The sequence below is a fragment of the Rousettus aegyptiacus genome, unplaced genomic scaffold, assembly GCF_014176215.1.
Source record: "Rousettus aegyptiacus isolate mRouAeg1 unplaced genomic scaffold, mRouAeg1.p scaffold_m13_p_6, whole genome shotgun sequence".
In the NCBI taxonomy this organism is placed as follows: domain Eukaryota; kingdom Metazoa; phylum Chordata; class Mammalia; order Chiroptera; family Pteropodidae; genus Rousettus; species Rousettus aegyptiacus.
The window spans coordinates 102,936,666-102,950,064 of NW_023416309.1; the positions used below are offsets into that span (position 1 = coordinate 102,936,666).

Sequence of the window (13,399 nt, forward strand, 5' to 3'; positions counted from 1 at the left end):
GGCTGAGCCCCGGGCGGGGGAGGGCGCCAGGCCTGGGGCATTAACCGTCCAGGGGACCCCTTTGGCTGAAGAGGCTGCGGACTGGGCCCACCCGGGGGCCGGCGCCGGGCCGCAGCTTCTGGGCGCTGAAGCGGGAGGGGCTCCCCCAGGGCTGCGGGTCGCCGAGGGGCCGAGCGGAAGATGGGGGAGGCCCAGGCGGCCCCGGCCTGGGAGTGGAACCGGCGGCCGGCAGGGAGTGGGGAGCGCCAGGGCAGCTGGAGGCCCCGGCAGCCTCCCGGGCGCCCCCGAGAGCTTGCCCGCCCTCCCTCCGTGACAGGTGGGCCTAGAGTTGGGGAAAGTTTGGAGCCGGCGGGAGGCGAGGGGCGCGGGGACCAGGCCCCATCGGTCCTGCTTCCCGGCTGTGAGCTACTGGGAGGATCCCAGTCCAAGGCCCCGCTGGAATGAGACAGAGTGTGTATTTCCTTTACATGAGTTGACATTAAATGGAATAACCGCTGGGGTGTCATTTTCCCGGTCCGGCCTTGGGATGGAGGTTTAGGAAATGTTTCGAGAGACCCTGGGGTTTGAGGGAGGCTGCAGCCTCTGCGATTCCGGCCTCGATTAGGGCAGGGCGACACGCGAGGAAGGCCACTTGGGGAAACACTCTCAATCTCCGTTTTCTTTCTTTCCTTTCCTTTTTATAAGATGTCTTTCTACCCTTCCGAGAATTTCCTAATTCTTTCTCTAACCTGCACTTGTATGTATGGATGAAACTTTAATTTGTCACCCTTTCATTCCCCTTTACCTCAGGCTCTCAATCCAGGAAGGGAAATGAAACTGGAGGACTTGTAGGGGTTACTGGAAATTGTGGAGTTGTTAGATTGCAGAAGAGTGTTTAATTTATGTTTTCAGCGAACTTTTAAATCATGACAATCATTCCAAAAACTATTTAATAATAATATCTCGAAAGGGGTTCTGTGTAATGCTATATGCTCCCTTTTCACAGAGAAGTATCCAGTGGGTTCTGCAAGAGTTGGTCTCTTGCAAAGGATGGATGTATTTACTGAAAGTAGCCTGTGCATTAACTGGTCATGGAAGGAGTATAAAAATGGTGTCCTCCTGCCCCTCCCTGTTTGGAAGGAGTGCTAAAAGCAGATGTCTAGAGAAACCTACTGCTCCAGGGAGTGGTCACAAGAAGGTTTTGTAAAGGAATGGTTATGGAGCTATACTAATTTTCTGAGTGAATGCAGGTTGATGGTTTTATCATGGGTTCGCTATTCAATTTAAAATAATTTCCTTTTTTTCATGAGCCACTGAGCTTTACAGAAAAGAAGCTATATAATAGCATTATTTGAAGTTAATTATAACATCTGATTTATGCTGTATTGTTAGGAAATTATTAATGATTAATATTTTTAGTTTAAAAACTAGTTCCTGTGTGTTTGGGAAAGAAATAGCTAAAAGTACTTAGCTAAATTCCGAGGTTGATAGAAGGAATTTTCTTTCTTGCAGGCTAGTCCTTGCTCAACTTTTCCAGAGAGTATATGAAGGATTTGAGGGTTTTTTGCTGTTAAAATCAAATCAGATTGAGAGAAGAGTAAGTGGTGCTCGGAAGAGGACTCCTGAGCTGCTTTATAACTTTGGATGTGTTACTATTTGGTGGAGCACATTGTAGTTTATCCCTCCTATGCTGTATTTACTTAAGGTTTACCTGTATGTGACCATTCAATGAAATAATTACAGTGAGTTTTATTATATGTAAAAATTGGCTTCTCATGTTTTAGCTTTTATAATCTTAAAACCTACTTTTTTTTCTTTTTCAGTAGAAATGATGGAAGAATTGCATAGCCTGGACCCACGACGGCAGGAATTACTAGAGGCCAGGTTTACTGGAGTTGGTGTTAGTAAGGTGAGTAAAAGGATGATAATGAACACTGTTCAAAGTCTAATTTACACATATTTAAAAATCAATTAAGGGCAATTTGGGTAGACATACTGATTGGTTGTAGGAGAGAAGATTTGGCTCATGGTTCCAATGAACTTTTAAATCCTACCAGTTATCCCAACCATTTAGCAGTACATTTGAAGGTATTCTGTATGGGAGTATATGCTGCTTTTTCTCCTCTGATATAGACGAGGTTTCCCATGAGTCTTATTGTAAGAATACTAACAGGATGTGTATTCTGTGCCATATTTTGTCAAAATTCCTCAGTCACTCAGAAGAAAACTATTAAAAGATATTGGCATAGCTTCCTTACTCTGGACTTTTTGGATAGTTATATGGTAGAGTTTTGAAAAATCTATCTCTGCTAAGTCCGTCAGTTCTTCAGATCTGCAGTTCAGTGGATTCTTCCTGGTTGTACTCCCAGACTGCTTTCTTTCACTTAGTATTTTTCCTTCTAGTTTACTCTTTTTATTTTCTCGGAGCGTAGAATAAAATTAAGCCCCCATCAACAGGAGGTGTTAAGTTAAGCAGTGTATCGGCTTCCTGTAAGTCCTTGTTTACCTGCTACTTCACCTTGCTGCTCTCATAGGATATATTTGATTTTAATACAATATGTAAAATATATTTATGGTGTTTTATTTAAAAGCTTCACCAACCCAAGATTGTTTTATTACTTGGACTTGAGACTGACATTTTGACCTCTGACTTCATGTGATACATTTCTTTCTGTGCTTTTCAAGAAATTTTATTTCTCATGGTGATGGAGATGTTAGTCTCATGTTTTTGTTGGTAGCTTCTTAACGGAGAAGGTATTTGCCAAGGGTTAGTTGAGAATTCTGGTTGCTTTGACAGGTCTCATAATTTTGGTGAGCTGGAATAGCTTGATAGTTTTTGTTCGTTCAACATATATTGAGTGCCTGCTGCATACTAGGCATTGTACAAGGTGTTAGGAATGACATCTTAGAACACTGCCTCCACGCCTCCATTGTGGAGAGCGCGAGAGATACAGACAGAGACTATACTGTAATGAGAGCTGTATTAGAGCTATGCCATGGTGCTATGGGAACATAGGGTTTGTTACACATTTTGTAGTTCTTGGTTTCTTTGGCTACTTTAATAACTAACTTTAGGGCACTTTGGAGAGCTTTACTCCTGACTGTTGTTATATATCGAAGTTATATCTGTAAATGTAAATACTTTGATCTAGGTGAAGTAGCTTCAACAGGAAGTGAGTACTGTATTTAAGAGTTACATTGATCTCTGATTCAGTTGATAATTTAATGACCTTTGATGTGTCTTTTAACTGGAGAATTCAGCAGAAGGCTCATATCCAAATCTGTCTGTTCAAATGGTCACTTAACTGAGTAAAAGTAAGTTTGTATTCAGATTGTACATAGCTTAAATTCAGTGGGCTTTGTTGTTAGGGTGCTTTTCTTTCCTTCTGTTTTTAGGTTCTCGATAGCTATATCCAAGTATACTTTTGATGGGATAGAGCATAGTGATGAGAATGAGTGACATTGTGAGTTTCGCTGCCCAGGCTCAATTTATCATGTAATTAATGTGTCAGAAAACAATCATCAGATTAATGTGTCAGAAAACAATCATCAGATTGTTTTCTGACACATTAATTTTAATAGGAAATTTTACCTTTAACATATAGCGAAAGATGTTCATTTTTATCCAGATGTTTTTATGGCATTAAGTATGTTATTTGACATTTCCATCCATGGTAAGTATATTGATTACAATAAATACATTATTTGGGGACTAGCAAGAGAGTGTCATCCCCCCCCCCCCCACACACACACACATAGCAAAGAAACTTGAAGAAAAAAAAGTAAATTATTCTGTAGTTTGTGGAGTTAGGAAGAAGAAAAAAAAATTGCCAATCTGTACAACTTTTACCTGCAAGATGTTGTATCTCACAGACCACTGATTTGAAATAGGAGTGGGGAGGAGGCCATGGTACTGGGAGAAAAGGTGCTTTTGGAAAAACTCCTCCTTCAAGTTTTGAATTCCTCATTATGGGTCATAATTTCCCAGTGAGGGTGTCTCTGTCTTGATGACAGCTTTCAGTTTTTGCAAAGATCAAGAGAGCTTGCAGCCCTTGCTCCAAATGGGAGAGCAGAGTGACTTTCCCGTGATAGTGCCATCTAGTGGGACTGGCGCGGCCTCATGGACTGTCTCTTGAGTTTCTCCGAACTATTCATAACATTTTCAGTACTTTTTGATGTCCATAGAAGGAAGAAAGTCAATGCCACTGTGGATTCTTTCCTAGTGGACAGGAGTGTTTTAAGTAGCTGCAGTCTTTGAACTTCCTGGTTGTTACAGATGTTCTGTTATGTTGCTTCAAGTTTTTCACACCTGAAAAGTTAGATGTATTACAAAACCTACACTAAAACTACATGGCCAAACCACCATATTAATTACTTACATTTAGGTTGCTCTTTATTTATATTTAGGGTTTTTGTTTGCAAGTTTTTAAATTTTCTTGTATATTTCATTTATATGCATTTAGTTTCTTTTCTGTTAGCATATTTAATTTATAATAACTGGTAAACCAAGAGCATTTGTTTTGTGCTTTGGGATGTACTGTGTGGTTTTTGTTTAAGAGATTGATGTTTTCTGTCATTAGTGAGTTGATGATAGAAGAAAGTAGGCTAATGTGCACCAAGAAGCTATAGCTTGTTTTCTTCCTCTAGCTGCCATTTTTTAGAAGACCCTGTATCCATCTTGTTAGCATTCTTGAGGTCATAAGGTTAAATTGGGTTATGAACCTACTTTTTCATTTCTTATTGACCTGCTGTCATGAGCTATTCTTTAACATCTCTTCCTTTAAGCACTGGATAATCCACTTCCAGTAATGTGAAACTGACTATACCTTATGTTCACATTTTTGATGAGGAGCATCGCAGTTTACGTTCCCTTCTCTGCTCCCTTTTGACAATCTAAGCACAGGTAGTCTCTGATTCTGGAGACTGCAAAGTAGGTGGAATTTCATCCTTGTGTGCACTGTTACCTGTACCTAATTGAATTTTAATGCTAATATAGTAGCAAATACATATATAGTACTTATGATGTGCCAGACAGTGTTCCATGTACAATAAAAGCAATAAGAATTGAATTTAGATCTTTCATAGGTATCCTAGGGATATTAGTCAGTAGACCGCTGTTCTTCTTTTTATAAGACATAATGACTTATGCCCACTGCATTGCCCCCACCAGTTGAGTCATAGGCTTACCAAGGATCATTTCATGCTAACTTTACATTTGTAATATAATTATATGATTTAATACAAAATTATGTAAACCAGTGAAATATGACTAAAATGAAAGAATTGTTGATTCAAAGAAAACTAAGTTAATCTGGAAGAATTATTCATTTAGATCCTTGGCAAGTATCTTTTAAGTTCTCTCTTCACTTGAAATCGAAACCAGAAATTGTAGATGATGCATTATGGGTGTGGTTTGTAAGACAGTGTAGATTAACTGTAGTCAGCGACTAGATAACTCAAAAGGCCTACATCAAAAGACTGGCAACAGAATATATGTTTATGTACTTTAAGTTCAAAAAAATGTTTAAGATGTCACATTTTTTAGATTCCCCACTGTAACCTACTTTTTTGACTCGTTGGTTTCATTTGTATTGAATAAAAAGATTATGAAGTAAGTGGATGCTATTGAAAAGAGTGAAATGAGAAGTTCCTTGAAAAAGTGGGACAGTTTGTTTTGGCACAGTAAGAGCCTTCACTTTATAGAACCTGAAGCAAGACCGTAAACTTATTTTTTTTTTTAAGACCATATACCTTTAAATAGTACCACATAAAAGATTTTTGCTATCTTCTTAAAGAAAAATAATTTCTTTTCCTATCTTACAAATTGTGAGTCTGATACATGATTACATGTACATGATCAAATTTGACTTGTGAAAGAAGTTTAACCAACTGATGATACTTTTCTCTACTACCATTTAGTTAATGACATCAATCAGAAGGTGCTACGGCTATCTAGTGTTAGCTGTTTTACATACCAGCACCAATAATTAAAAAAATATTTATATATGTTTAGGTGTTTTACATTTAACACATAGTTAGACAATGCTAAGTTGGCATAAATGCTGAAAAATAGAGTTCTACTGGTGAATTTTAAGGAAGTGTTGATAAGTATATTTATCTTTATGTTGTCTTCTCCATTTCACTTATTTTAGTATTTATTTAATTCTCCCCTCATTTCACATGTAAAGTATCAACTCATATCTCTTTCCTCTGAAATTTTCCAAGCATATATCTTTCGCCACTGCTACTGCCTTTATAGAACTTCATTCGGGACTAATAGGTAGTCTCTCCTGCCACATTCATATTTCTGTAAAGTGCCACCAGTTGTAGTTCTAAAAAAATACCAATATTATTGTTTTACTCCCTGTCTTTAAAGGCTCCCTGTTGTCTACTGGATAAAGTTAAAACTCCTTAGTCTAAATTTTCAACTTTGTGGCCAGTTTTCTGTTCCCCTACTGCTGTGCTCTACTACCTCAAACCATGACTGATCTCCTAACCTGTAGTGTTAGCAAACAGACTCATGTTGTCTCCGCTACCTTTCATTTTTTATTTGCCTGACATACCTTCAGCTTATTCTTCAAAGCATAATCCAGATATCTCTTTGTAGCTTTTCAGATACCTCCACCAATATAATTGTATTATCTTATTAATACTTCATAATCTACTTTTATTATAATACGTTATTTGTTTCCCTTATTAGTCTTCTTGAGAATATGGATGATGTCTTTATCTTTGACTATTCAGCTGCTCAGCATATTGTATACATTGAATAAATCTTAGTTAAATTGGAAAAGAGTATTGAGAAGATGAAAGTAAAGTTAGTTGTCACTCATATAGGCATGGTCCACTCTAGCTTTTTGATTTAATCCAATCTCAGAACTCTTTGTCTTTTAATTGGAAATTTTAGTTCATTTACATTTAATGCAATAACGTATATTTGGGTTCAAATCTGTCTTATGCTTCTTTTACTTCTTTTGAAATTTTTTCATTCTCTGCTATGAAAGATAAAGAAATAAGCATTTTCATACTTTTCTTTTTGTCAGTTGTTTGTAACATTGTTTCCCCTTCTAGTTGAAAAGTTAGGTAACTCTTATTTGTTATCATAGAAATTACAACATGTGTCCTTAATTTATAAAGATAATGTTAATCAGTTCCTTTGCCCTTCTTTTCATCAGAACAAGAGCCTTGAAGATTTAACTTCATTATTCCTCTCCCAACTCACATGCTGTCATTTTGTATTTAATTGATGTGTGTGTGTGTGTGTGTGTGTGTATTATTTTTTAGTTAATAGACTTTATTTTTTAGAGCAGTTTTAGGTTTACAGAAAATTCAGCAGGAGATTCCCACAGACTCCCTCTTACCCTACCAGTTTCCCCTATTAAGAACATCTTGCAATACTGTGGTAGATTTGTTACAATTGATAGCCAACATTGATGCATTACTATTAACTAAAGTCCATAGTTTAACATTAGGTTCACACTTTGTGTTGTGCAGTTCTTTGTGTTTTGATAAATGCACAAAATATCGTGTGTCCACCATTGTGTGTATGTGCATATATTTAAGAGTCCATAGATTATTATAGAATCTGTTTTATATAGTTAGTGTTCATTTAGTCTAACCTGCGTGTTTACCATTTTGTTTATTCTTCATTCCTTTTTGCATCTCTGACCTACCTGGAAGACTTTTTCTTTTGCCTGAAACACATCCTCTGGAATTCCTCTAGTGTGGGTCTGTCAGTGATTGTCTTTCCTTTTTATTTGATTTAAAATGTCTATTTTGGGCTTTATTATTCAATGGTATTTTTTGCTAGATTTAAAATTCTAGGTTAGTTATTATTTTCTTTCAGCACATTGTTCTCTATTGTCAGTTGGCTTCCATTACACCCTTCTTATTTTTAGTCTTGTTGCCGTTCTCTTGAAGGTAATCAAACTTTTCTTGGCCCATTTCTGAGACTTTCTCTTTGTATTTGATTTTCTGCCTATAATGTGGGGATGGAGAGATGTCTAGGTTGGATTACACTTTTTTTCTTTACTATTTACATGTGCTTTCTTTAAATCTGAATATTTTGGGAGAACATGAGCACATACTCTAAAAAAATAGATTTTAGTTTTTAGAGCAGTTTTAGGCTCATAGCAAAATTAAGTAGAAGGTACAGAGATTTTCTTCATGTTCTCTGCCCCCACACATGCATTATCAAGAACCCCCACCAGAGTAGTATACTTGTTCCAGCCGATGACCTACATTGACACATCATTATCATCCAAAGTCCATAGTTTACAATAGGGGTTCACTTTTGGTTTTGTACATTCTGTGGGTTTGGTCAAATGTATAATGATATGTATCTATTACAGTATCATACGGAGTAGTTTACTGCCCTAAAACCCTCTACGCGCCAGTGTTCATCTCTCCCTCCCCTAACCCTTGGCAACTACTGATCGTTTTTACTGTCTCTGTAGTTTTGTCTTTTCTGTATTATCATGCGATTGCAGTCATAGAGTAAGTACGTAGCCTTTTCGACGTGTTTCTTTCACTTAGTAATATGCATTTAAGTTTTTTTAGCCTCATTGTTGTTATTATTTTCTTTTTAGCACTGTCAACCTCCTTATTGTTATCATTTTCTTTTTAGCACAGAGTAGTAATTCCATCGTCTAGATGTACCCAGTTAATTTATCCATCCACTGAGGGACACCTTGGTTGCTTTCAAGTTTTAGCAATCATGAATAAAGCTGCTGTACACATCTACGTGCAGATTTTTGTGAATGGTGGACTTATTTATACTCCTCGGGATTCACTGGCCTTCTTGAATCTGGATTGCTGGTTTTCATCAGTTATAGCATATCCTTAGCCATCATTTCCTCATATTATTGTGCCTCTATCTTATTCACCGTCTCTTCTTCCACTCCATTAAAATATGTTACACCTTCTTACTGCATTTTCTCTTTTTCTTATTCTGTCTTCTGTATTGCTAGTCTTTACTCACCAAGACTGAATACTGGGTAGTTTATTCAAACCTCCATTCCATCTCTTTATTTTCCCTTTTCATTATTAATATGCATAAACCTATCCATTCAGTTTTCGTGAGGGCTGGTGTACTTATGAGTCGCTCTTATCCTGAGAAGGTAGCCCTTGTGCTCCTTGTTTAAAGTATGGAGTGGGTTCCACAGACTCCCCTTATTGAGGTTTCTTATCTCCCTCCACTGAGTACTGCTCAGTTCCAGAGCTTTTCCTTTAGAATTAAATCAGCAAATACCGTTAAATAGAAGCAAGTTTTTGAATGCTGAATTTACCTTTCTGAAGTCTTGTCTTCTCCTGGATTTCGATACAGTAATTCCTCATTTCACTTTTTTTACAGTCAGTAATATAAAACTTTTTAACATTCACAAGTGTGCATGAACTTGTGCCACAGTGGGTAAAGAATCCATATATAGTTTTCCTTGTGATTTTTTCACTTCTCGTTTGTTTTTTCTTCTTTCCTATATGTGGTTGCTGTTGTCACCATTCCTGGTCTTTAGAGTCATTTATTTCTTGTTGTTTACTTTTAGTTAAATAAAGATTAAATTAAAATATTTCTTAAAACTTTGCTTTTAAAAAAGGCAAAAAGAAGAAAACAAATAAGGTATATTAGCAATGATTTCTTATTTCAGACCTGAGTCTAGGGATGATTTGACTTGGTCAGTCTTGTTCTTCCTCGTTACCTTGTCAGATTGCTAGGTCCCTCTTGGTGGTAGGCTTCACTTGGTCCTAACTACTACTAGATGTGATGAGATGGGTTAGTTTAGCATCTGTTTCTTAGTATATTACCCATGTTTCAACACTTCTTATGCTATTCTCTTTGACTTTTTACACAGTTGCCTTGTTATTTCTATCGAGAAAGAGACTTGGCTTTTCCTGGTCCCAGATATTCCTTCCTTAGACTTTAGGCACATTAAAAAAAAAAAAATGGAACAAAAAACATTATTGGAGTACTAGTTAACTGTGGCCTGCAGCAAGGAGACTTTCACCGTTGGCATCTTTCTATTCTCTGGTTTATTCGAGGGTAGCCTTTTGGCTTAGTGTGGTGCCACAGAGCCTCTTCTGTAGGATCATTTGTTCTAGCATCTGCCTGCCTCCTGGTCAGCATTTTTGTCCTCATTAAGACATTCATGGGAAATCTTGTTTCATAATTTGGACTATTCTTGCTTTCTACCCAAGGAACACTCCTTTGCAGATTAGAGCAGTGTGAAGGATCAATAGTATCAGCCTAAGTTCTTCTCACTTTGATTTATTAGTTTTTTGCCTGTTCTCATGACTAAGTCCCACTCTGTGCTTTCTTTCCACTCCAGGAATATTAGTTTTTTAGAATCTTATCTTTATAGTTCAGCAATAGAACATAGTTATATTACATTAGCCATCAGATGTAAGGTGTCATTTCCTTCACCTTGGCACTTCCAGTTAAAAAAATTTATTTTTGATGAGCTACCCCAAAAGAGGGAGCCATAGTCAAAGGGGAAAATAAAACTCAAAAATTCCATTTAGGTACTAATACTATCAAAGAATGAGTAGTGGTGTTAAAATACAAAATCTTCAGGAGTTAAGGCTAGAACAAAATCTTGCCAAAATTCTTTTCTTATTAAATTCTTCATTATGTTATATAGGCTTTTGGGAATTTTGGTTGCAAATACCTTAGGAACAAGAAAGTACCTTGTTCTGTCTGTTAAGTATACCCTGAAGATAGAAGCAAGGGAAATAGACATGGACCATTTTCCTTAAAACTGTTCTCAAAGAAAGAATGTTATCTGTTTCCTGGTCCTAAGTAGATGAGGGAGATAAAGAGGTTGGTCATTAAACTTTACCTTTTTTTAATTGTGGTAAATATACATAAAATTTACCATTCTAACCGTTTTAAGTGTACAGTGACATTAAATTCATATTGTTATGCAACCATCACCACCATCCCTCTCAAGAACTTTTTTTTTTTATCTTGCAAAAATGAAATTCTGTACTTACTTTATAATAAACTATACTTACCCACATTTTATTTATTCATTTAACTGTCAGTGGAGATGCTTGGGTTGCTTCTACCTTTTGGCTACTGTGAATAATGCTGCTGTCAACATGGGTGTACAGAGTTACCTGTTTGACTCCGTGCTTTCAATTCTTTTGGTATATATGCAGAAGTGGAATGGCTGGATCATATTAAAATTTCACTCTTTTGTTAAAGCTTGACTTCCCCTGAGCCCTTCTCATTGACAAAGGGCAGCAAGCAGATGGTGATTCTTTTTCTTTTAGTTCACATTCAGCAAAAGCCTTAGAAGTGTTAGAAATTTTGTTAACATCTAAGAACTAGTAATAATACTCAAATTGCAATTATGTTTGCAAATTGTTTTATTTGCCCAGGAAGTTGAAGAGCTAAGCTAGTGTGTAACCTGGCGAGTTATATAGGATAGGCTTTTATTTTAACTAAAGCATAGGTAATTTTAGAATGATAACAGCAAGTGACTATCCAAATTTGCTGTACTAGAATTTTATTTTAATCATATTGCCTCAAATATTAAGTCCTATGAAGAGTGTTAATGTTGCCCACATGAAGATAACAGGGTGATGGTATCTGTTCTAATGAATGTGACCCGTATGACTGATAACTTTGCTTATACAGAGAGTAAAATATTTGACTTTTATCACATACACTGCTGCCACCGTTGGTGTTAATTTAGTACCTGTTCAACTCCAAGAGAAATACTAAGGATTAATTGTGAAATTAAAAGGTAATCTAAAGGGCTAGTTAACCTCAGGAGATGGCACTTCTAGTTTGGGATATCTTCTGTTATAAATTAACCTTATCAGTTGGATTTAGTGTTCAAATTTAGCAGTAGCTGCTAGGGTCAAACCAAAACTGACTTATCTAATCTTTATTATGTTAGCAATTGACCAGCTAGAACCAAGACAGAATGTTCCATCAACTTTTTCTGGCCTGCCTCTGCAATCATCTGAATAAGATGAAGGAAAATCTCAGTGCCCAGACTTTCAGCACTCTACTGTATCTAGGTGTTATGGAGGATTTTTTTAAAAAAAATCAGCCAGATGCACTGTATACTCTTGAGGCACTATAATCAGGCAGATATGGACCCGGATGTCTGTGGCACACAGCTGAGAGTAGAGATTGAGATGTGAAGGTGTTATGCTCCTAAGAGTAGAGAGTATAATGATTTGCTCAAGGGTCAGGTTGTGAGTATAATTATTTGCTCAAGAGTCAGGTTGTGTGTAGAAGGATGATACTTTTTTTGTGTTACTCAGAAAGATCACTAAGATTACTGTTGATAAACAACACAAGAAAAGTTATGATAAAATATTTTGAATAAGTCATAGAATGATAGTACAGAATAGCTTGGTTTCAAACCGTAGCAAAACTTCTTAGGGTCTAGGGCAGAGGTTCTTTTTTAAAGGATTAATTTTGATTAGATTATGCAGTTACATAGTACAAAATTTAAAATATTTAAAAGATATACAGTGAAACATCTCTTCTATGCCTTTCCTGTATCCTCTGATTTCCCTCCTTGGACATAACTGCTATTATGAGCAGTTTTTTATGTTTTTTATATATATATGTATATAATTGATATATGTGATACATCATAAATACTTGATATATGTATAATATGTATATGTAGATAAATACATATATATTCATCACTGCATATAAAAATATAGAGACAAACATATCTGCAGTTTTGTATTTTGATTTTTTGTGTATAAAATAATTTAGAAATTGTTTTTGTATTAGTACATGTAGGGTTTCTTTGTCCTTTTTTCTCAAGGCTGCTTAATATTCCATTGTACTGCTGTACCATAATTTAACCTGTTTCCTAATGGACACTTCGATGTTTTGTTGATATGAGCAGTGCTATAGTGAATAGCTTTGTACATAATTCATTTCACACGTTTACATATATTTACAAGGTAAATCCTTATAAGTGGATTTAAAGTGGAATTGCATTTGTAGTTTTGGTAGCTATAGCCACAGTGAATGAGAGCATTTGTTTCCCCATAGTCAAATATGGGCAGAAGAGTCCATGGACAGATGTCAGGATTCTTGAACCTCGTAAAATGATAGGTAAAAGCTTGTATATATTTATGGATTTATCTTTTTCTCAATGGAAAGGTCCACAGTTTTTATTACATTCCTAAAAAATTCTGGGACTTGACATAGGGTTAAAAACCATCATCTATCAGTAGCCTCAGATTAGAACACATTCTTCTTTACAGAAAGTATTTGAGCAGAAGCGTGTAAGTACATAATTATTAAAGATGTTGTGTGGAGAGTTATTGTGTAGGAGACCAGACTAAGTCTAATTCCCAATCTTTATTATCCTTCTCTTCACTCCCTTGGTAGCTATGTTTTAAAAGGCCTTTTTTTTTTCCAATTAAACTGGATTTATTAAAC

General features: G+C 36.3%; 1 protein-coding gene across 7 annotated transcripts in view; it reads left to right on the top strand.

Moving 5' to 3' along the window:
• The window catches only part of TLK2 (tousled like kinase 2), an 86,818-nt gene that overhangs the window by 512 nt on the left and 72,907 nt on the right, over positions 1–13,399 (top strand). For 2 of the 7 annotated variants that reach the window (XM_036223634.1, XM_016128182.2), the window contains exons 1-2: positions 166–316; positions 1,803–1,888. In XM_036223634.1, coding sequence (XP_036079527.1) covers positions 181–316; positions 1,803–1,888 — 222 coding nt within the window. In that variant the 5' untranslated portion in view covers positions 166–180. Of the gene's footprint in view, positions 1–165; positions 317–1,799; positions 1,889–13,399 lie in introns of those variants that run through there. The other 5 variants (XM_036223635.1, XM_036223636.1, XM_016128191.2 and 2 more) reach the window with 4 other exon arrangements.